We start from the raw sequence: 25,232 nt of genomic DNA on the forward strand, positions 1-25,232 counted from the left end.
ATACGGTCAGTAAATTGTTGTAATTCATTCAATGAGTCACGTAAGTAACTAATACAGTGCACTTGACCTCTTATGTATAACCTCTACGTAGAACCAATTAAATTAATGGCCTTGTGTTTAATATTGACTTTTGACATCTAATTAAACGAATTTTTTAGATAAAAAAGGAGTTAAAGATTTAAGAAAATTTCCCGACGAAGATCGTTGGAAATTTCCTGACTCAGATGACACTTCAATGTTATGTGTGCGTTGTCGATTCCGTGTCAAAGAATATATTTCGCCGGCATCAGAGGAAGAGGAAATCCGAACAAAAACAGTTTCACTGTAAAAAAATTGCGCCAAGTCCACGTTCATAAGACTATCAAGAAAAAAAAAAATTTCTTTTTTCTTTACAAAAAGATATAAAATAAAAAAATTAAAAAATCCAAGTAACCGATATGATTGTATTTGATTTTCGGAAATTGTAAATTTGAAAATTAAAAAAAACATTTTGGAACGTATTCAGTGTTCGTGGTTGCAAAATATTTTACTTTTAATAAAATTCGTAAAATCTATTTACTACGACTTTAAAAAAATTGAAATACACAATGACGCACACCAAGTACGTTCCAAAATTTTTTTTTTAATTTTCAAATTTACGATAAAATTTTTTTTAATTTCCGAAAATCAAATACAATCATATCGGTTACTTGGATTTTTTAATTTTTTTATTTTATATCTTTTTGTAAAGAAAAAAGAAATTTTTTTTTTCTTGATAGTCTTATGAACGTGGACTTGGCGCAATTTTTTTACAGTAAAACTGTTTTTGTTCAGATTTTAGTATTTTTTGTAATTATAATAAAAATTTACAATAGGTACCAACTTAAATCTCGCGTTGGCTGCATTTTTTATAGCAAACTATCCCATTGAAGCTACAGTTTATGAAAAAACAATTCCAGCGCACCCTGGCGGATGTAGATGCAAGCTGTGAAATGTATTTTTATAACTGTAGTTTCCCATTTATTGGAATATTATCATGCATTCTCGAATTATTTAGTCTGTGGCATGTCACTTTTTACATAGAAAAAAAGTCAGGATTGAAATTTTTGAGCTTGCTATAGTTTGTGCTGATAAAATTTAATAATTTCAAGTAGATTAATTGTTATAATTGAATATAATTAATTAATATCAGTAAAATAAAGCATGAATTACAGTTATAATATAAAATTTAGGAACAAGAATTACCGTAGAATTAAATAAAATTTTGCAACCTCAAAATACCGTTCTGCTTACAGTGAACACAGTCGGTAGTCTGGCGCTCCGTTTACAACGGATTTGAACGGAACTTGACGCCAGATTCTACCGAATCTGTGGATTATTTCAAGTCAAATTAGTGTTGAAAGTCTGAGTATATCAGCTGAAATTTGTACTCAAGGAAGCAGTTTATCTCGAACTGTCAGTAATTTTAGCGACAATGTATGTGATTACAATGATCATTCTTTAGAGCGATTTTTGAAAATTCCTCTTATTGAAAAAGACAGGTAAAAATTTTCTACTGATTAAGTTTTTCATTTACTGAGTGAAAACTTACTTAATTATTTTTCTATGCGTTTAATTTAAGGTTATATTCTGAAAAAAATTATGAAGTAAAAAAACTTGATGAGAGCTATGCTGCCCTAGAGAATAAGTTCCAATCACAATTAGGAATAGTACCATTTTAAAATATCTTCATTTTTTCATATTAATACCATCGATCGTTTGCTTTACAGATCAATAAAAAAGAAGCTGCTTTCAATCTTACCCGACAGTTGGGAAGTCAGTCGTATAGCATCTGAATTTAACTGTTCTCGAAAAATGGTACTGAATCTTAAAAATGATATCAGTGAATCTGAGAATGTTGATTTAGACTCTGGTGAAATGACTACTAATACTTTGAATCCCACAAAAGTTCCAGGCAATCAGCCGCTTAAGTTAGATGTAAAAAAACTTGTCATTGATTTTTATGAAAGCGAAGAAAACTCAAAACAATTAGCGGGCATGAAAGATTTTAAATCTGTGAAGGATTGTGATGGAAATCGAACTAGGGTACAAAAAAAAGTTGATTCTTTGTAATTTAAAAGAATTGTACCAAAGCTTCAAAGCGCAATTTAATTCAGTGGCAATCGGATTTTCTAAATTCGCTAGTTTAAGGCCTACTTATTGTATTATTGCTGGAAGTAGTGGTACACATGTCGTATGTGTTTGTACTATTCATCAAAATGTAAAATTGATGTTAGAAGGTATTTGTGTATTTGACATTCTCTATAATTGTACTAAAACTAGTTATTAATTTTATTACATTTATTCGATTTAGGATGTAATTTTCCAAAATTTTCGAAAAACACCGATTGGGTTGTAGAATCTCAGCCAATTTACAAAAATTTATTAAATAAATTAGTTTGTAACAATCCAAAAGAATCGTGCTTTTCCAGAATGTGCAATAGTTGTCCAAATAATGAAGAAATCGCTGATTATTTTCGTTTGTCATTTAATGAATCTGATGTTAATGAAATCCAATATAAAATGTGGACAATCAACAGACCGTTGTACTATTGTGAATGTTACTTCAGATTCCGAAGACTTCATCGAGACTTTAGTGACGCAACTTGATAAGCTTTTGAAAAATGATTTTATTGCGAAAACACAAAGTCGATTTTTTTCTGATACAAAACTAAATTTAAAGAGCGGGGAATTTGCCGTAGTATTTGACTTTGCGGAAAATTATGCATTCGTTGTGCAGGAAGCAGCTTAAGGCTTCCATTGGAATAATGATCAAGCTACTATATTTCCAATGGTGATTTATTATAACGAAAATGATACTATTAAGCATTTGAGCTTTGTTGGTATTTCAGATTGTCTTAAGCACGACACATATTAATTTATTTATTTCAAGAACAATTGATTGCCTTTCTTAAAAAGAAGTTTGCTGTCATCAATACGATTTTTTACTTCTCTGATGGAGCTCGACAACAATTCAAAAACAAGAAAGCATTTACAAACTTATGTTATCATTATGCTGACTTCGAAATCAACGCTGAGTGGCATTTTTTTGCAACTGCCCATGGCAAAGGACCATGCGATGGTCTTGCGGGTTCATTAAAACGATATGCTGCTAGAGCTTCATTACAAATGAACAATAAAGAGCATATACTGAAACCACAAGATTTGTTTTCCTGGGGAACAAAAAATTTTACAAGCGTTGACTTTACTTTTATAGCTAATGACGATTATTTAATAAAAAAAAATGTGTTAGACGTACAATATTCTCAATCGAAAACGGTGAAAGGTACACAGTCATTACACACTTTTGTGCCTTTAAAAGATGAAATTGGTTATGCTTTCATTAAAACTGTGTCCACATCTCAAAAAAGTTCAAAAATAAAAGTATTTTAATTATAATGAATTTGCGTTCAATTTAATTGTGACGAAACAAAAAATATGCACATCGGCAAAACGCTATATTTTATATAAAAAACTCTTAGCTTTCAGAAAAAAAATTCAAATTTGAAGAATTTTGGGCTGCACACCGAAAAAAATCAATTTTTCCAGTTTAATTCGATTTTTAAGGGTCTTCTGATGAGTTTATGAAAAAATAAATATTTTCATTCAAAAGCTGAGAATTTTTCCTACAAAATACAATGTTTGTCGATTTTGATTAAAAATGTTTTTCATATCAGAAAAATTGACGAAAAAGTTGAAAAAAAATTTTTTCCAAAATTTCAAAAAATCATCATAACTTCAAGACAAAAAATCATCATAACTTCAAGACCACTGCGTATTAAGAGCTAAAACTCTCAGGGAATTTTTGTCTTATGATAAAGAACACCTCCATAAATTTTAAACATAATCCGCGAGGTTCGCCCCGTAAAAATGTTCTTATTTGGTGGAATGACCCATATATATATTAGGGTGGTTCATTTCCGCAAAATTTTTTTTTTTATGTGAAACATCTATAGCTGCACGTAAAACCGATTTCTGGCGTGGCGATGCATGCCGTGGTGACGCATCGCCACGCTATATGATGGTATATATTTTGATGGAATATATACAGTCATATGCAGCAGTGTGTACGGTGTGGCGACGCATCGTCATGCGCAATCAACTGTGCGATTCTCTCCCACTCGATCCGGCGTTAAGCCATCTCTCTCGCTACACTAAGCTCGGATACCTATAGTGTATACTCCGTAGTCTATACAGTGTTTTTAACTACAGTACGCATAACCTGTGTTTTACTTGAAAACAAATTATTTTTCTGATAATAAAATGTCTGACCGTGATAATTTAGAGAGTGAAAGTGATCAGCCTCCTGCAAAGAAAGCAAAATCACACTATGACACTATCAAGTCATCAGTAAGTTAATTATATTTTTATAATCAAAGTATGCATTTATCTGTGCCTTAAGCACGCGTATATTTGGTGTGTTTTGAGCGCCAGTAAATGTAAAATCTACTCTCTTGGTAGATTAAAATTCACATAAATTTAATTGCATATAATGTTTTAAATTAATTATTAATTTTAATTTCATTCTTATTGAAATTAATGCATTAAAACAATTGCTTAGAGAATAAATTTATTAAGACTGACAGAATTGCATTTCAAAATCAGCTGATGGCGTGCAGCGCACGAATGTTTTTCTTATTTGTTATTAATATGAACATTAAAAAATTAATTAATTTTTCTAATCATAGTGGAATTTATAGTGAAACATTCATTATTGATATTTATAATTTACGATCTTTAGTAATCCGAACAAAAACAGTTTCACTGTAAAAAAATCGCGCCAAGTCAATGTTCATAAGACTATTAAGAAAAAAAAATTTTGTTTTTTCTTTAAAAAAAGATACAAAATAAAAAAATTAAAAAATCCAAGTAACCGATATGATTGTATATGATTTTCGGAAATTAAAAAAAATTTTGTTGTAAATTTAAAAATTAAAAAAAAAATTTTGGAACGTATTTAGTGTGCGTGGTTGCAAAATATTTTACTTTTAATGAAATTCGTAAAATCTATTTACTAGGACTTAAAAAAAATTGAAATACACAATGACGCACACCAAGTACGTTCCAAAATTTTTTTCTTAATTTTTAAATTTACAACAAAATTTTTTTTAATTTCCGAAAATCATATACAATCATATCGGTTACTTGGATTTTTTAATTTTTCTATTTTATATCTTTTTGTACAGAAAAAAAAAATTTTTTTTTTTCTTAATAGTGTTATATCCGAAAAATAAAATCTTAAAATGCGGTAGCTGGATTAACGGAGGTTCGGATAACAGATGAATTTCCCTAACGAAAGAATCGTTAAGTTTATATTTTATGGGTTCGTGAAGGTGAAAACCCCGGAGAGGGCCCCTTGAATATGACAATCGACCTCGGAAATAATAAAATATCCTCCACTTACTATTGCGAATCCTAATTCCAACGATGATTCGGCCTTTGATTGGACGTTGTACCTTTGAGTTCCGCTGCTTGGCTTCTCGCTTCCTCCTGCTGACTGGAGATTAAAGGTTGAAGGTTCTTAACTTAAGAATGATGATACACTTCGATTCGGGTTTTTAGTTTATATATTCTGTTTAACTGGCCCTATGGGCAAACACGTCTTAACTTACACTATTCACTTATTAACTAATAACAATATAAAAACAAAGGTTGAAAGTTAATATGAGTTCGTAACCGGAGTAATGACTCCGGCAAACAAAGTTCGCCGATTATAAATTTACAGAAGAAGAAAATAATAATTTGAGAGTGGGACCAGGTCACTGGAACTGTGGGAATCTCGATTATCGTCAAAACAAATCGTGGCTCGAAGAATCGCTATCACAGAACTTAGAAATACCGTTAAGGAAATCGAAATGAATAATTAGGGAAAAGATGACTAATTAATTTAATAATTGAAGTCTGCCTATACGTGTCGGGGTATAGGACTCACCCGGGCTCTAAGGCAGAACTGTTACCTTGTAAATGAGCTCTCGAATTATGGTGTTCGTGTCTTTTATCACCTCGGTTGAGATTCATTAAGTGGGGCTACTAATTAAACAATTGGTTCCAGCGATAAGGTGACAATGCGCGGTAATGTGTATTCTTCGGCAACGACTGAGTTGTCGCGCAGTCCAGGTTGATGTTCCCTAAATATGTAAGCGCTGCACTTTTCGGCTGCAATGGGAGGCCCTGTATTATAGACGGCACGCCGGATATAACAGCATCCCCCCCCCGAAAGGAAGGGTGCTAACAGCATCTTTTCTTTCGCGAACTCAGGCGTCTCATTTTGACGAAAAGTTCATGCTTGCTTACAATTTTGTTTAAATAATTTTGAATTACATAAATTTTGTTACTGAAATATTAAATACGTGTTTACCCGTTACATGTATTAAAATTAATTTATAAGAATATAAATTTATTTCCCTGGTTTTACAATATAATACTTAAGATATGGGATACATGATTACTTTATTTAAATTCAATTGGTTCAATAAGGTTATTTCATCATGTTATTATAGAAAAAAAATTTATGCAATTTCATTAAGGAGAGGAAGAAAACAGGATTTGAGAAAAATTTGGGAATTGAAAATCGAAAATTTTCGTTCTAATAAATTTGAAAATTTAAAATGTAAAAATTGAAAACTTTCATTCTAATAAATTTTGAAAATTTGAAATATAAAAATTGAAAATTTTCGTTTTAATAAATTTTGAAAATTTTCATTCTAATAAATTTTGAAAATTTGAAATTTAATAATTGAAAATTTTCCTTTTAATTAATTTTGAAAATTTGAAATCTAAAAATTGAAAATTTTCGTTTTAATAAATTATGAAAATTTGAGAGGTAAAACTCGAAAACTTTCGTTTTAATAAATTTTGATATCCTCTTTCTTTCTCTCAGAACTAATTTTAAAATACTCAGAATACTAGTACGATTTCTCAAATATACATATACTTATATATAAATATACATATACTCATATACATATACACATATATATATATATATATATATATATATATATATATATATATATATATATATACACATTTATATATATATAAATAACACACATATATACATATATACATATACACATATACATATATACATATATATACACATATACATATATATATATATATATATATATATATATGTATATATATATATATATATATTATATATATATATATATATATATATATATATATATATATATATATATATATATATATTGTGACATGGGAAAAATTTTCTAAAATTTGAAATTACGAGTTTTAAAATTATTAGGTTGGCTAAGCTGAGGAAAAGCACAGATTCGACGCGCCTGTGTTGCCCCAAGCAGCCACCCGATCAGAATGACAAGCTCGAGGTAAAATTAGTAAAAGAAAACGCGCCAAATTTAAATTAAAAATTTAAATAAAAAGAATACCGGAATGAGTGTGAACTATTGTTGAATGCATGAGTGAGTGAGACTAGACTATAGCGATCAGACGACCCGCGAATTTCTACGAGCCATCAACGATCAACGCGACATCTGGCCGCGAGGATGGAACGACGAGAAAATTTGAATGGACCAATGACGACGGAGAGCGATCAACAACAAGTATGCGAGGCGCCATCTGAACACGAGGCTGATCACTAATCGAAGTATCGACCAATCATCGATCGCAACGGAATACTGGACGCATCCCGTAATACAACGGCCGGCTAGAAGAAGCTGTGAGCTGATTGGATGCGAGTTTTTAGAACGAACCGAAAAGAAAAGAGCATATGTTGCCGAGGAGGCAGCCATATTAACAATCTATTCTGATCTGGACGCCGTGACTGTGGCATCGTGCAGTTCTCTTTTTGATTAATTTTTGCTGTTTATTTTTTTAAAAATTTATCGCTGACGTGAGTACAATTGTGTACATTATTGTGCAATATTTCGCCGAGTTATTTTGGACACTACGACCCCGGACACGCCATCGCCGAGACATCGACGCTCTTCCGTCAGTTTTGCCGCCAACTTCGCCTACTTAGCCAGCATCGCCCGAGACGTCTACGGTAGCTGCAGGGTAAGTCTGGTCGCTGTCTTTATTAGCCCCAGGGTGTCATCACCGCGAATTTCGTCGTGTTAAAATAATTTGTTTATAATTCGAGTTGCACGGAATTAGATGAATTCCGTGCGGTATTTTTGAAGCTTAGTGACGACACTCTGCGGCACGGTACCGTTGAGTCGCGTGTTTGTGTGTGTGGAATTTTTGGTCGGGATTATAAGTACTGTTTCCCTACCTCGAGCTTCAAATACCCGATAAAGCGGCTTAGTAAATTGCTCTGTAAAATAAGTTGACTAATTCGAATTCTTCGCATAATTTGATTTTTTCTTGTCATTGTTGAACAATTTGGCGATTTGAATCATTTTTGGATAATTTTGAGATCTTTATTAGGTTTTTGCGATTGAATTTATTATATTCTCTAGAAATTTATGTATTAAAACTTTTGCGATTGAAATTATTGGTAGAATTTTGCGATTGAAATTATTATTTTTTTTTAAGAAAAAAAAAAAAAAAACTTCTTAAATAAATTTTGCGGTTGCGATTTTTGATAAAGTTTTGCGATTGAGATTTTGTTATTAAATTTGGCGATTGAAATTTTTGATAAAATTTTGCGATTGAAATAATTATTTCCTTTTTAATTTTTGAATAAATTTGGCGAGTTGAATTAATTATTTGTTTTGAAAATTTTTGAATAAATTTGGCGAGTTGAATTAATTATTTGTTTTTTTTTTAAGAAAAGACTTTGTCATTTTTTTTGGTTACTCGAATACTTTTTTTTTGTAATTTGTTTTATTTTGAAATGTTGAATCATTGCGTTAGCACTAGTTTTGCGTTAGAATTATTTTGCGTTAAAATAATTTTTGTTATTAATGCGACATTGCCGACAGAATATATTTGTTGTTGAATAAACCGTTGCTGGATTAGAAGTGCACGCCTCTATTATTTTGTTTAATTGTTGTTGCTCTGATTAACCGATCCCATCGTCCAATTTCGATTTCTTTGTCCGTCGATTGCCGTTATTCGATTTTTGAATCTCTTCAACACCGACCCGCCGCCCAACGAAGATCAACAGCGAGATCGACCCGTGGAACATTGAGTTCCTGGCGCCCAACCAAATCTACGAACCAGGTAGGCCAATTAATTTTTGTTGACCTGATCCGGTCCTGTCGACGCCAGTGCCGGAAAAGGCATCACAATATATATATATATATATATATATATATATATATATATATATATATATATATATATATATAAAATCTTTATTATTATTATTATTTTTTTTTATCTACTATTTTTGTTTAATATGGTTATATTCTAATCATGTTATGGAATTTTGTGACTTAATTCTATGATTCTATAATTTCAGAGAAAAATTCTATCTTTATAGCAAAGAGAAATTCATTATTTATATAAATTTTTATAATTTTAACGATTTATCAGAGAAATTTCGAAAATTTCTCTCTTTTCTGAAAGAAAGAAAACAAACAAACAACAAACAAAAATTAATATTTTTACTGTTTACTCATTGCGTACGCGTTTTTAAATGCCCACATTGCTGAGTTTGCAGAATTCTTCGTTAGTCAACTAGCAGCAGCGTTACTTCCAGTTATACTGTGGTTCTCGTGCAATTTTTACGTTTACGTCTCCACGATGATAGTAACCCCCATTGACTCCATCTGGCATTGTGTCAAGGACTGAATTTTCTTCCCCCCCCTTCTTTTTTTTTCAAATTTCGTTAACAACTGATGGTGAATCGTATAACCGGGCCCTGGTTGAATACGTTCAAGGTTTACGAATGAATTTTAACCCATTCGAGATCAGGTTGGTGACGGGAAGCGTATCTTCTTGTGTTTTAAAAACTTTCTGTTCCAAGAAGTTTCCTTTGGTGTAGTGGGTTAGGAACTCGTAAGCCCCATGGAAACTCAATAATCGCATGCCATTAAGGAGTTTTCTGTGGATACTATCAACGTTACTGGTAGAGGTACTGTTGATGTAGTTGCTCATATTATTGCTGCAGGAAGACTGATGGAAAGTTTGACCAGATGACACGAAGATTACTTATACTGTTGGTCGTGATACTTCGCAATGACATTTAAAAACAATTTTAATTTACTTTGAAATTTTTAAAATTACTCCGTAGTCGTTTCTCTAAACAAATATGCTAAATTTTAAAATAATGTAATTCATTTACTTATTTTCTTCCTAACAAAAATCGTATTAAATTAAATTTCAATGAATTCAGTTATGTCGATTGAATTTTTAACACTTTTCTAAAAAGTTTACAAGCTTATTTAATATAATAAAAGATAATATATTATTTAGCTTTTTTTTTCTCATACTTTTATTTTTAATAAAAAAAAAAAAATTTTTTTTTTTTTTTTTTTTTTTTTTGAGCAAAATTTTGTAGAAAATTAAAAATTTTTATGATCATCAGAGATTATATTCACATAATATAACCATTGCTGTAATTCTCTCTCCAGAAAGAAAAAATTACGTCGTTTTTTAAATTTAACAGATTTCTCTCTGGAGAAAAAAAAATGAGCGAATTTGTAGTAAGTTTTCTTTCTTTTTCAGATTTAAAATTGTTTTCCATAGAAATTTTCCTATTATTGAATTTAAAATTTAAATCGAATGATTTTATTTATTTTCTCTCTGAAATGAGAAAATTCTTTATTTTAAAAGATATTCCAAATTCTGATTTTGAAACTTTTGAGATTCTATTTATTTATTCCTAAACAATTTTATTTACTCATCCCCCCCTTTTTTTTTCAATTTTTTTTTTTAACTTGCCTTCATTTTTAATTGAATTTTCGACGCAGAGAATCGAACAAATGCAAATAAACTCTCCTAATACTAGTCGGAACCTACACGGCTCCACACTATTTAGGCTCACGGAAGTAGCCATGTCAATGGTGATTAACCTTACCTCATAAGTATTCTTACCTTATTAAAAGGCTTGAGAAAGATTAATAACCCTTGCTTGATTCTGTTAATTATAATAATTATGAAGCAGTATTGAAGATCTTAAGAGCGTTTATTCCGTACTGGAAGGAATTCTCATTCAAAATTTCAGTAGAAAATGGTTCATTTCTGGAATGAAAATTTTATCTTGGAGGGAAGTGAGGAAAGGAAAGGAAAAATCTATCGAGAGGAGTGATTTTTAACAAAGAAGACATGTCAGGAGGTGTTTTAATTCAAACCTTCGGTGGTTTTGAAGATGCTAACAGTAGAGCGAAGATGTGAAATTTAAATTTAGTATTTTTGTTGACATCAGTTTTTCTTCGTAAGATGTAGAGTTTAAAATTTTTGGGCTTCTTCGAATAAAACAACTGTAGGATGTTTGGAACTCGGAGAGGGTCAATACCATAAGATTTGATTTCGTCAAAGGAGGATTGAATGGAACGTTTTTAAGAAATTTTTGGTTCAGGCACAAATTTCAAATCGGTTAAAAAGTCATTTGGGTTAATTGCTGGTTCGGAGCTTTCATAGATAATTTTGGGATTCCGAAAAGGGTATGCAGTTTCTTGACTCGAGTTTTTCAATGTCAAGTTCACTAACTGTGTCACAATATGGTTCCAAGCATATAACAGGAGTGAAGACGGTAACAATAGAAATTTCACAATTGTCCCAGAAATTTTCAAAAATGGGCTCCACTTCGGTTTGAGTTGCTTCTTGATTATTTATCAGTTCCTGACAATTTATTTCCTCAGCGTTCTCTTCAGGCTGTTCTTCTACTGATATCTGAGCAGCTTGAATTTTTTGTTCCTGTTGAATCGATGGTGGAGAAGTTGATGCCGAGGTTACCTGCTTAAATGCAAGGTAGGTTTCGTCCAAAGTTTTTGGATTAAATTTTGAAACTTGGCCCTGCAGATCCGGAGGGAAAAATGATAAAAAGTGTCGACCAAGATTCTGATGGAGTGTCCGTACTATTACTTCACGAGTTAAGGGAGATGCACATTCTCCAAGCTGTATAATTTGACCTCGTAAATAATAGTAAAAACTTTCTGGAGATTCTCCTGCATATGGTTCAGAATCGGCTAACTCTCTTCGGAGCTCTCCGAAGTAGAATTTTCGGTATTCTTCGTCATATGACATTTTAATCAGTTAGCAAGTCGCAGTTGTTGTGGTACGTAGTCGAAAAATTGAGATGTTGTTAAGCATCGTCAATTTTAAATCGGTAGATCCACGACATTTCGAATGGATGCACGTCGATTATGACTACTTCCGTGGATGAAGGTGATATTCTTATTTCCGATTCTGGCTGTGCATTCAAAGGCCGACCTCTCCGGTTTTTAAATAATTGAGCAGGTTTTCGAGGGCCAAACCATTACTAAGAATTTTGGGAATTTCTTTCTTAACTCCTAGGGTAGGCGGAAAGAAAGAAAAAGAATAGGGAAAAAAAATCTTGAGAAAACGATAAAGGAAAAAAAAAAAAAATTTGCTTATTTTGATTTGAGAGATACTTATAATTTAGATTTTACCGGTAATTAGGTCAGTAAGTTACAGCTGTAGAGTACAATAACCGGACTACGAGGTTAGTTATCATACGTGTTAGGTTTCAGATGTCGAGTAAGACAAAAATAAGAAGTAGGAAGCGATAGTAAAGAATGAAACGATGAATAATGAAAAAGAATAATTAAGAAAAAAAAAGGATTACCATATAGTAATAAAAAAAAAAGAGTATATAGAATCAACCAACCAATTAAATAAAATTGAACATCAGTGACTTATGTGAATGCGATACGTTCGTCTGCTTAGAAAGTCCTTGTCAGCAGCAAGGTGCTAGGATTACAGCACACCAGGCTGGCAGTGAGCAATCTATGAAGATGTGCTTGCATACAGCACAATCTAAGTAGTCGAATTAATATAAATTCACATACAAAATAATCAATAATTATTTAATGAAAATCAGATTTAAAATCAAAGTAAAGTTGAAAACAGAAAGGAGAAAAACAAAATTAAAAATAATTTATTATTAGCAATTAAAAAGAAAAATAGAGAAAGAAAGAGATTCGAATAGAATCGAATATCCTAATCAAATAATAAAGATAGAAGAAAAAGAAATTTTTAATAATTGTCAGCAAATTTGGTTTAAATAAAATTAAGTTTTAATCTAAATAAAAGAAGTTATTATTAGTCAGCAAAAATAAATAAAAAAAGAAAAGAAATTTAAATAGTTTAGCTGATGGCTAATTTCAAGCGTCAGCAAAAAAAAATTTTTTTTAATTTTATTATTGAATTTATATAAAGTTTTAAAATAAAATTAGAGTTGAATTACGCCGGATTTATCAAGTGACGAATCGAAGTTAAATTTAACTTTTGCTTAGCTAGCGGAATGTAAAATAACGAAATAAAATATTAAAGTAATGAAAAAAAAAATTTTTGAAATTCTGGGTGTGGTTATTGATTTGAAAAATTTTTGGGAATTTTGGAGGAGTTAAGAAGGAAATACCTCTTTTTCATTAAATTTTGAATCGGGGTGGTTTGTTGAATACGAGGGATCACCATTCGAATCCCACCGCTGCCACCAAAAATTCAGGTCTGTAATGTCCGAAAAATAAGATCTTAAAATGCGGTAGCTGGATTAACGGAGGTTCGGATAACAGATGAATTTCCCTAACGAAAGAATCGTTAAGTTTATATTTTATGGGTTCGTGAAGGTGAAAACCCCGGAGAGGGCCCCTTGAATATGACAATCGACCTCGGAAATAATAAAATATCCTCCACTTACTATTGCGAATCCTAATTCCAACGATGATTCGGCCTTTGATTGGACGTTGTACCTTTGAGTTCCGCTGCCTGGCTTCTCGCTTCCTCCTGCTGACTGGAGATTAAAGGTTGAAGGTTCTTAACTTAAGAATGATGATACACTTCGATTCGGGTTTTTAGTTTATATATTCTGTTCAACTGGCCCTATGGGCAAACACGTCTTAACTTACACTATTCACTTATTAACTAATAACAATATAAAAACAAAGGTTGAAAGTTAATATGAGTTCGTAACCGGAGTAATGACTCCGGCAAACAAAGTTCGCCGATTATAAATTTACAGAAGAAGAAAATAATAATTTGAGAGTGGGACCAGGTCACTGGAACTGTGGGAATCTCGATTATCGTCAAAACGAATCGTGGCTCGAAGAATCGCTATCACAGAACTTAGAAATACCGTTAAGGAAATCGAAATGAATAATTAGGGAAAAGATGACTAATTAATTTAATAATTGAAGTCTGCCTATACGTGTCGGGGTATAGGACTCACCCGGGCTCTAAGGCAGAACTGTTACCTTATAAATGAGCTCTCGAATTATGGTGTTCGTGTCTTTTATCACCTCGGTTGCGATTCATTAAGTGGGGCTACTAATTAAACAATTGGTTCCAGCGATAAGGTGACAATGCGCGGTAATGTGTATTCTTCGGCAACGAGTGAGTTGTCGCGCAGTCCAGGTTGATGTTCCCTAAATATGCAAGCGCTGCACTTTTCGGCTGGAATGGGAGGCCCTGTATTATAGATGATACGCCGGATATAACAATAGTCTTATGAACGTGGACTTGGCGCGATTTTTTTACAGTGAAACTGTTTTTGTTCGGATTTCAGTATTTTTTGTAATTATAATAAAAATTTGCAATTGGTACTAACTTAAATCTCAAGTTGGCTGCATTTTTTATAGCAAACTATCCCCTTGAAGCTACAGTTTATGTAAAAATAATTGCAGCGCACCCTGGCGGGTGTAGATGCAAGCTGTGAAATTTATTTTTTTAACTGTAGTTTCCCATCTATTGGAGGATTACCATGCATTCTCGAATTACTTAGTCTGTGGCATGTCACTTTTTACATCGAAAAAAAGTCAGGATCGAAATTTTTGAGCTTGCTATAGTTTGTGCTGATAAAATTTAATAATTTCAAGTAAATTAATGGTTATAATTGAATATAATCAATTGATATCAGTAAAATAAAGTATGAATTACTGTTATAATATAAAATTTAGGAACAAGAAGTACCGTCGAATTAAATAAAATTTTGCAACCTCGAAATACCGTTCTGCTTACAGTGAACACACTCGGTAGTCTGGCGCTTCGTTTACAACGGATTTGAACGGAACTTGGCGCCAGATTCTACCGAATCTGTGGATATATTGAAATAACTAGCTAAGATTCTTGAGTTTACTAATATATTGAAGCCAATTTAAATTTTTCTGTATATTTTAATGATATATTTTTTATAAATATTTCAGAACCCAACAATCATCACAGGGGTCACAAAATATTATTATTAGAACTGGACATCACCAAGATCAGTTAAACGCAAGACATACTATTAATGTTGTGTAAGATTTTATTAATCTAATAGTACCAGAATATACTAATTTTTATTTAAGCTTCTTTTAACACTTATATATTTTTTTTAGAGTAAATAATAATAAAAAAGAACGTCAAAACGATACAGGGAGAAGAACAGAGACAAATTGAAGCAGCGTGAAGCGGAAAGAAGAGAACGTATACAATATTCACAAAGTATTGCCGGACCATCTACCTCTTCAAACACGAATAGAATAGAACTGAATAATGAAGAAATAATTACTGCTCAAAGTTCATCTGGTTCGGAAAAAATACAACCATCATCCATTCAAAGAAATGATCAAGGTAATGAACTAAATGCTCTCCAAAAAAAAAGAGAACGTCAACAAAGATACAGGGAGCAGAACAGAGATAAATTGAAACAACGTGAAGCGGAAAGAAGGAGGCGTCTGCAAAATGCAGATGTAGTTACAGAATTATCTACTTCTCCAAACATCGAATTTACAGAAATAATTAACGATCCAATAATAAATGAAATAAGTACAAATTCTCGAAATGTAGCTGGTTTAAAAGAAATGCAGCATGTAGTAGTTGAAGTATCTCAGCAAATTGGATGAAGTCAATCAAGTGCAAATACTACGGAAATTCCGAATAACTACAGTCAATTTAGATACCATAAAATTTTATTGCGTCGGAACTAAGTTTTATCCAAAAAAGTTCATTAAGTAACAACGATGCTGTAACATGTGCTATTTATTTTAACAAGTTAGTTTATGTAATAATGACAATTTTACAATCAAAGACGTTCAGTCCTTTTGGTAAGTTTAGAGTTATTAACTACTTTTTGAGGATTGAATTTAAACATCGAGAAAGTCCACATGCGCATTTTCTTTTATGGCTGGATAATGCTCCCACAGATATTCTTGGAGAAGAGCAAAAACAAGCAATAGAAATGATTAACAGTTTAGTATCAGTATCAACGTCGGAAGCATCGGAAAACATAAAATTACTTACGCATAAGCATACCTTCACGTGCTACAAAAAAATTGGCTCTAATTCTGTGCAAAAGTGCCGATTTGAAGCACCATTCATGCCTTGTAAATCTACAATGATTTTAATACCGATGGAAAAAACGAATCCACTTTACAAAGAACCCTTGAAAAGTTATAATGAAATTAGAATTAACTTTGAAAATAATGACTACGATAGTATTGATGATTATTATAAAAGTAATAATATCAGGTCAGATGAAGAATACAAAGATATACTAAGATCTGGTATTAGTAGACCAAGAATATTCTATAAACGACATCCGTCCGAAAAATGGCACAATACTTTCAATCCATTTGTTTTTAATGTCTTAAAGTCAAATATGGATTTTCAGATAATTACTGAAGAATATTCTAGCGCGGCATATGTCGTCGAATATGTCAATAAAACCAACAGAGGCATTAGCAATTTACAACGCAAAATAATAGAAGTTATGAATAAGAATCCAGAATTCGATATTGTTGAAATAACTCATAAAATGAGCGTTGACATGCTGAATACTATTGAGATGAGTAGTCAAGAAGCTGCTTGGTATCTTTCAAGGTTACCAATGTCTAAATCGTCAGTAGCGGTTTAGTCAGTATATTAACACTTGTTGGCCTATTGAACAACAGAGGATAAGAAAAACACAAAAACAAATTGATGAACTTGATGACGACTCTACTGATACTTGGAAGGAAGATTGGCATGACAAGTATCAAAAACGGCCAGAAGAATTGGTTAAATTACTTCTTGAATACTTGGCCGTTACTTCTTGAATCCTTGGCTGTTTGAAAGGAATTTCTTTAGCCCAATTTGTTTCAAACTATACTAAAAACAGAAAGGGAGAGTACATTAGAAAGAAGCAGCCTCAAGTTATTCGTTATAGAAATTATGACATGACTCAGGATTAAAATGAGTACAGAAGAGAAATGGTGACCTTACATATACCATTTAGAAATGAAGACACAGAAATATTAGCAGATATGAAATTCACAACTATATATGATGAACACGAAAACAAAATTTTAGAAAAAAGAAAAGAATTTGAGTCAAATATTGATATTCAAAAGACAATTGATATATGCCGACAATTATGTCATGAAGGTAAGCTAATAGATGACGAATCAGAAGATCGAGACATTGCTACAAGATTTCCAGAGCCAAACCCCTTTGAAGAATTGTACAGAAATCCGAATGCTGCGGTTAATGAAGATTTACGTATAGCTACGTATAGCTAGGCTTAAAAACTTGGGAGCAATAGCCAAAAGAAGAGAAAATATCATGAGTAATGATCGTTTTTGCGAACTCATGAGAAGCGCTATTGAAAAACAGAAAGATTTGCAGCTACACGTCATTAATCACAATTTATCTGCAGAGAGATCACCTTTACAATTATTTTTTACTGGGCCAGTTGGATGTGGAAAAATCTTTGTAATAAAATTGATAATGGAAGTATATAACAGATTTTCTGATAATGATGGGTTCTGCAATTCATACATTACGTGTGCTTCGACTGATAAAGCTGCAGTAGCTATTAACGGAACTACTGTTCATACTGCATTGAAAATATCATTGTCAAAACTAATTCCGTTGTCAATAGAAACAGCACAACAATATCGATGCTTATTTAAATATGTCAAAGTTTTAATAATTGACGAAATCAGTATGATTGGTGCCGAGCTCTTGAACCAAATAGACGCAAGACTAAAGCAAATAACCGGAAATTTTGATGAAAATTTTGGTGGTCTAGACATTATTTTTATTGGAGATTTGCGACAATTACCTCCAGTCCGTGCAACTCCAATCTATAAGCAGTCTAAACAACGGATGATTGGACCCTTACTTTGGCGAGGATTAAAATTCTACGAATTAACTCAAATAATGCGTCAAGATAACGAAATGTTTGCTTCTATTCTCACAAAAATTGGCAGTGGTATTATTTTAAATGATGATGAATTAGCCGTTATCGAGTCTAGATTTTTTACGAAGGAAGAAGCCTTGCGCCTGTGTCCAAGTGGTGTACGATTATTTCATGATAATGCATCATTTAACGCATATAACGTACTAGCTTTACAAACTAAAAATAAAATAGATTCAATTGCAATGGACATTATTTCTGGTTGTACTAATCATGAGCAAGAAGCAAACATGAGACAAAAATTACACAAGTTGTCAGTGATTGATACTGGAGGTTTGCCATACGAAATCATTTTTGTTATTGGAAAACCTTATATTATTACAACTAACATAGACGTGGTAGACGGTTTAGCTAACGGCGCCGTTGGAAAGCTGGTTCATATAGAACAAAATGATGAAAATCAAGTAACTCGCATATGGCTCGTTTTTCCAGATAAAAACACTGGTATGGTGGCTAGAAGAAAAGCCGCTGCCTTTCTTGTGGAACATAATATCGATAGACGTGCAGTACCTATCGTACGTCGAACTTCAAATGTACCACTCAATAATAATAAAACCATTGTAGGAAAAAGAAATCATTTTCCATTGATATCAGGATGTGCTATGACTATTCACAAGTCTCAAGGAGGTACATATGACGAGGTGGTCTATGAGTATAGTAAAAGTCATTCTATTTCATTACTTTACGTAGCTTTAACACGAATAACAAGTCTTGAAGGGTTGTTTATATGTAACAGTCAGGATAATTTAAGATTTTATCATGGAAGAAGAGTAGATCCATCAGTTTCAGCAAGAATTTAAAAGATTATCTCTAAACAAACTTACTACATTGCAAGGACTGATCACTGAATTTATAAACTCCAGAAATAAATTAACCATTTATACTTTAAACTGCCAAAGTCTCAGAAAACATATTACTGATTTACAAGATTCTATTTGTCAAAGGAGTAACTTTTTATTACTAACTGAAACATGGCTTCCTGCAGATGAATCAGTTGACTTACCTAATTTTCATTGTATAGCTAAATTTAAGAGACAAAATTTTAGAGCCCCTGGAGTTGCCATTTATAAAAACAACAATACTTCACATATTACTACATTCAACATGGATTTAGTAATTCAAAATGCTACGGAAGTTCATGTCTCCCAAACATCTATTGGCGATATATGTGCTTCACACGTTAAACTATAAGATGGAAGTGAATTGATGATGATTGTTGTGTACATTTCTCCTAATAAAAAAATAAATGACATCATTTCATTGTTACACGAGAGATTATTTCCGTACAGTCACAGAAGTTCAATAACTTTCAAAACCAATGAAGACAAACTACCATTGATTTTAGCTGGGGGTTTCAATGTATATTTTGCAAAAGATGAATTAACGCCATTAATTACGTTTCTCCAAGAAGAATTTCAATTGCAAATTAATAACAATCCAAGAGAACCTACCACCAGATACGGAACAACAATAGATGCTGTATTTATTAGATATCTTGATAATGTTATGTCCAATACTTTTGTAACATACTTCAGTTACCATCGACCAATTGTCACAGTAATACCGTCCTCAGAGGCTACATCGAATATAACTATTACCGAAGTCACTGATTAAACGAATTAAGTAGTCACGATTTGAAATAAATTCGTAAATTTTTGTATTTAATGAAAATAAATGTTTATTCAATAAATAGTCATCGTTATCTGGAAAAAAAAATCGTAATATTTTATTTTATCATTATGACATATTTAGTTCCTATCACAATCTGTTCATTTCTGCATATTACTTTTACAAAATAATGTCGATGTTTCACATCTGCCAGGCGTCCCGTGACGGCTCACATTTTTTTTTTTTTTCAGTGCTCATGCAAAATATTAATCTACATAAAGAAAAAAAAATTCTTACCAAGTTTAAGCTCTTAATAATAATTTTAAGTACTTACAATAAAAATTTAAAGTTTTACCATTTAAAATGCCTGTAAAAAAATTTTTTTTTTTTTTTTAATTTCTAATGCTTACCCGGCTTTGACAATATTGCAAATCGGTTTGTTGGACCTTGTGAGGAATTTCACGCTCTTCAAAATAGTTTTTGAGTTTTTTGTGTAACTCACACTGGTTCACCAGTAGGAGTCGTCAAAGTACAGTTTTTGAAAAAAATATATTTTTTTTTTAATTTTTCGAGCAAACCGCCAAAAGTAGGAAGAAAAAAAGGACTGACTCATAAAAAAAAAGTTATCCAACCAATATTTAATGAATTTACAGCCATTTTTATACCGAAAAATGTAAGAAATTGATAAATACTAACTCAAAATGTTATTTAGATTCATTTTTTCTATTTATTACCATTATATTTCCCTACAATAAGAACTTTTTTAAAATTATTATGATTTTTTACTCATAATGAATACAAAAACAACACATGAATTCATAAAAAAGCAACAAAAATTTAATCAAAATATACAGAAGGTTACGTTATTATGTAAAATGCTTGAAATGTGATAAACATCTAAATAGTTATAAAAAACAAGTTAATAAATTTCAAATAATTACTAATGTTATTGAAAACACATCAAGATTTTAAAGCTGAATATAGTTTTTTGGCGCACGTTGGAAAGTCTTTTCTACATTGTTGAACCATTAATAATAAATATTGTTTCTGATCTTCATCATATGTACCAAACTCGTTAAATTTTTCAATCAGTGCAACACATCGTTTGGCAGTATCATTAACAACACATAGTTTTTTGAAAGTTTCGCAGCAAGTAATGTATTCTTGATCTGTTTCCCACAAATAAGGGTCGATGTCTAGAAATTCACACGTCAAATTAAACTTATCAAAAGTAGTGAGAGATTCTTGAGTCACAAAATCACTTATACTTTTAGACGACATTATTTCAAGCTTTTTCCTGTCTAAAGTAAATCGAGGATATTTACTATTGCTCGATTTTTTGTTTTTAATAGAATCAACTATTTTTAATTTTTCTTCTCGGGATAGTTTTTGATCAAAAAGCGCCAAGCCTGTAAGATTCTCGTTTAAGTACCACAAATGCTTGGAAAGTTTCTCTAAAGCAGCTTCTGCAACTTTTGGGTGATCTTTTTTATATTCTAATAAATTTTGAAATAGTTTTAAGTCATGATACGGAGCATCAATAGCACTTGTTGCTACAAACCATGCTTCAACATAAAAAAAAAACAATAAATAAGCAAACTTTAGTCCGGTTAATTTAGACCAAAAAATGAGAGTGAAGTTACATAAAGTCCCAACAAGCTGAATTTCAGTGAAATTGTTCAAAATATAATTATAAACAATGTCTAGAAGTTCCCCATCATTCCCCTGTAAGGAAAAAATTTAATTCAAGGTCAAAGGTAAAAAAAAATGAGTTTTTCGCGATTTTCAGCAAAACGGTAAGTTTTATCATAAAATTACCTCAGACAAAAATTGTAGATCATAAAATTATTTATAAAAAACTATTTTTTCTTAAAACCAGGAAAAGCTCAGCATCAATCAGATATATATTCATCAAAAAGTTTATTTACTTTAGTAAAGTGTAAAGATCATGTACTATTTTTACACGCAATAACTGGCTGTGATACGACATCTGCATTTTACAGGAGGGGTAAAACAGCAGTTTTCAAAATGTTTGAAAAACAAGATTTAATTCAATGTGCTGAAGTTTTTAAAAAGAGTAATTCAACTCAACAAGAAGTTATTACCAACGGCATCCGCTTTCTTCTTTCTATGTACGGAGCTCCTAAAAAAACTACCTGTTTAGATAAGCATCGATATGGATGTTTCGTTAAAAATACTAAAAATAAAAAACAAGTTCAATTAGCTTGTCTTCCTCCAACCTCAGTTGCTGCTCACCAACATCTTTTTCGAGTATATTACCAAGTTCAAGTGTGGCTTGGTTATCAGCTAGACCCTACAGACTGGGGTTGGAAGTTGGTCAACAATATATTAGAGCCAGTTCAAACTTTACTTCCACCTGCGCCGGAAAAACTGCTGAACACTATTTTTTGCAACTGCAAAAAGGGATGCAGTGCTAAATGTGGTTGCAAAAAAGTCGGACTGTCTTGTTCTTTGGCATGCACAAATTGTCAAGGCCGGTCGTGCTCTAATATTGAATCACAAACAATGGAGGATTCGTTTGACTCCGACGAAGTATCATGCGATACATCGCTATTAACGCAATTTACTTGCATCCAAAATGAAGATGAAGAAGAAGCAGGAAAAGAAGAACAAGAAGAAGATCAAGAAGAAGAACAAGAATTTGAAACTTACGAATAAGACGAATAAACTTCAACACTTTTTTTTCATTTACATCGCTTTTATCTTTCCCAATCTTTGAAAATTTCCGTTATTTTGCAATAGTTTTGCATTAAACAGGATCACAACTGACCCATGGAGTAGGTCTACTGGGGAAACCACGTTAAAAAAAACGCGCTAAGTACACTACCTCATAGGTGGCGTGGAAACGTGTGCATATTATGACAATAACAACTTTTATAATTTTTTGAATCGTTATATCTCAGAAACGGTGGCTCGTAAGAAAAAAAGTATTGATAGATTTTTTATAGATAATTTTATGATCTACAATTGTTGTTTAAAGTACTTTTATGATAAAACTTACCGTTTTGCTGAAAATCGCGAAAAACTCATTTTTTTTACCTTTGACCTTGAATTAAATTTTTTCCTTACAGGAGAATGATGGGGAACTTCTAGACATTGTTTATAATTATGTTTTGAACAACTTCAGAGAAATTCAGCTTGTTGGGACTTTATGTAACTTCGAATGTCTAAATTGACCGGACTACAGAGTTACCTGGAATCTAGTAACTCGGTCAGTTTTATGACCCTTTTGTATCCTCAGTACATGGGTCTTACTAAAAGGGAAGGAACCACAGTTAGTGTCTTTCTGACATTCGTGCTGACCACTTGTGTGTATCATTGTTAACTTACATACTTGTAATTTGTATCTTTTTATCTCAATACTTTAAATAAAGCACTCGTGCTATTCTTTGACTTCAAATATACTCTTATTAATTAAACTAAATCATCTTCATATTGTTGAGTTTCTCCTTCTGAATATCCTGATTCTAACAGGTTATGGGCCCAGACCCACAGAGAATTCAATAATTTAATATAAAGTCTCCATCTGAGAAGTCAGTTTTTAAGTTGTGAAATGAAGAAATTAAATCGTGAAGTAAAGAACTTAAGTTGTGAAGTGAAGTAATCAAGAAATTTGGTTGTGAAAAAAAAAAAAGAAAATAAAATAAAATAAAAATTCGTGTTCGGGTAATTTTTTTTTGAGTGAAAATAAACGGTTTATTGAAAAATGGCAGAAAAATTCTTTGTTGAAAAATTTACCAACGACAATTATGATACTTGGAAATATCGTATGGAACTGTTATTAATGAAAAATAAAGTGTGGTCAGTGATTCGGGATGAAGCTCCCGCGGAAATCTCAGCGGCATGGACTGAGAAAGACGAAGCATTATATAAGCTCGTGCGCTTATCGGATTGTCTGTTGATGATAATCAGTTATCGCACATTCGAAACCTTGCTACAGCAAAAGAAGCGTGGCACGCATTAATGAATTATCACCAAAAGGCAACGCTGTCAAGTAAAATATATTTATTAACGAGAATCTGCAGGATGACAGTAATGGAAGACGGTGATGTTGAGACTCATATCTCTCAGATGCAGGATCTGGTAAACAGATTAATTGGACTCGGAGAAACATTGAAAGACAATATGGTTGCAGCATTGATGCTCGGCAGCTTACCGGACTCATATGGAACACTTATCACCAGTTTAGAAAGTAGACCAGAAGACGATCTTACGTTGAGTCTCGTAAAAGGAAAAATTATTGATGAGTACAAGAGACGTAAAAACTGTGGAGTGTATACCGCGGAAAATGAAGCGGCCATGAGAGTGCAAATGAATAACCTTGGAAATGGATTTCTTTGTTATTTTTGCAAGAAAACCGGACACATGAAAAGGAACTGCCTAGACTACCTTCGGTGGAAAAAAAGAAAGGAAGCGTCACCAAGGGTCAATCAAGTTACGGATACAGACACAGGGGATTTGTGCAACATTATTCAAGCGCATATGGAATCGTCGCCAGAAGATAAAGATAAAGAAGGAAAAAAGGATAAGTGTTTCAAGGTCAAGAATCAAGAAAAGGAAAAGGTTTGGATTTTGGATTCAGGAGCAACCAGCCATATGGCGTGTAGTGAAGATTCTTTCGTTTCTATTGACTACAAGAAAAAGGGGTACGTAAGCCTAGCAGATGAAGACGTTAGGAGAGAAATGCAAGGAACCGGCAACTGCGTCATTAAGTGCATCTTGAACGATGGAAAAATTCAAGAAATCACACTCGACAATGTGCTGTATGTACCTCGACTCAGCTCAAATCTAATCTCCATGAAGAAGCTAGCAAAAGGTGGTCATAAAATTATACTGGAAGACATAAGCTGCAATATTTACAAGGACGGAGTACTCAAGGCTATCGTCAAACCCTACGGAGATCTTTATAAGTTGATAACAGCTGAAAAAGCTTTAGTGACAACAGTGAATACTAAAAATTGCAGTGACAATTGTATACATTTATGGCATAGACGATTTGGACACAGGGGTTTAAGTGCAATAAAAGGCTTAGTGGAAAAAAGGCTAGCTACGGGAATAATAATTAAAGACTGCGGAAATATTACAGATATTTGTGAGTGTTGTGTGAAAGGAAAAATAACCAGGAAACCTTTTCCAAGTGAGTCGAACAACAAGACCAAAGAACTGCTTGACCTAGTACATACCGATGTCTGCGGGCCTATGCAAACAATCACCCCAGGTAATAAGAGATACGTTTTAACCATAATAGACGAGTTCAGTAGGTTTACAAAGATATATCTGATGGAAACTAAAGACCAGGTAACAGGCTTAA

At 32.2% G+C, this 25,232-nt stretch overlaps 3 protein-coding genes across 3 annotated transcripts; all 3 read left to right on the top strand.

Moving 5' to 3' along the window:
- Positions 1 to 1,749: 1,749 nt before the first annotated feature.
- On the top strand, positions 1,750 to 2,937 carry LOC123258891. The gene is made up of 2 exons (XM_044719158.1): positions 1,750 to 2,258; positions 2,333 to 2,937. The coding sequence occupies exons 1-2, from the start codon at positions 2,048 to 2,050 to the stop codon at positions 2,626 to 2,628; spliced, it is 507 nt and encodes a 168-aa protein (XP_044575093.1). The 5' UTR covers positions 1,750 to 2,047; the 3' UTR covers positions 2,629 to 2,937.
- A 4,894-nt stretch (positions 2,938 to 7,831) lies between these two features.
- On the top strand, positions 7,832 to 17,092 carry LOC123258884. The gene is made up of 3 exons (XM_044719149.1): positions 7,832 to 8,061; positions 15,279 to 15,371; positions 15,453 to 17,092. The coding sequence occupies exon 3, from the start codon at positions 16,124 to 16,126 to the stop codon at positions 16,967 to 16,969; it is 846 nt and encodes a 281-aa protein (XP_044575084.1). The 5' UTR covers positions 7,832 to 8,061; positions 15,279 to 15,371; positions 15,453 to 16,123; the 3' UTR covers positions 16,970 to 17,092.
- A 563-nt stretch (positions 17,093 to 17,655) lies between these two features.
- LOC123259011 (ATP-dependent DNA helicase pfh1-like) lies at positions 17,656 to 19,092 on the top strand. The gene has a single exon (XM_044719267.1). The coding sequence runs from the start codon at positions 17,656 to 17,658 to the stop codon at positions 19,090 to 19,092; it is 1,437 nt and encodes a 478-aa protein (XP_044575202.1).
- Positions 19,093 to 25,232: the final 6,140 nt, after the last annotated feature.

This window comes from Cotesia glomerata, linkage group LG2 (genome assembly GCF_020080835.1).
Source record: "Cotesia glomerata isolate CgM1 linkage group LG2, MPM_Cglom_v2.3, whole genome shotgun sequence".
In the NCBI taxonomy this organism is placed as follows: domain Eukaryota; kingdom Metazoa; phylum Arthropoda; class Insecta; order Hymenoptera; family Braconidae; genus Cotesia; species Cotesia glomerata.

Bases quoted from the DNA above. Each gene is read 5' to 3' on its own strand.
- LOC123258884 (XM_044719149.1), top strand. From the start codon at position 16,124: ATGACAATTTTACAATCAAAGACGTTCAGTCCTTTTGGTAAGTTTAGA.
- LOC123259011 (XM_044719267.1), top strand. From the start codon at position 17,656: ATGAGTAATGATCGTTTTTGCGAACTCATGAGAAGCGCTATTGAAAAA.
- LOC123258891 (XM_044719158.1), top strand. From the start codon at position 2,048: ATGGAAATCGAACTAGGGTACAAAAAAAAGTTGATTCTTTGTAATTTA. The intron at 2,259-2,332 runs GTATTTGTGTAT...TATTCGATTTAG, and splicing joins TGTAAAATTGATGTTAGAAG to GATGTAATTTTCCAAAATTT.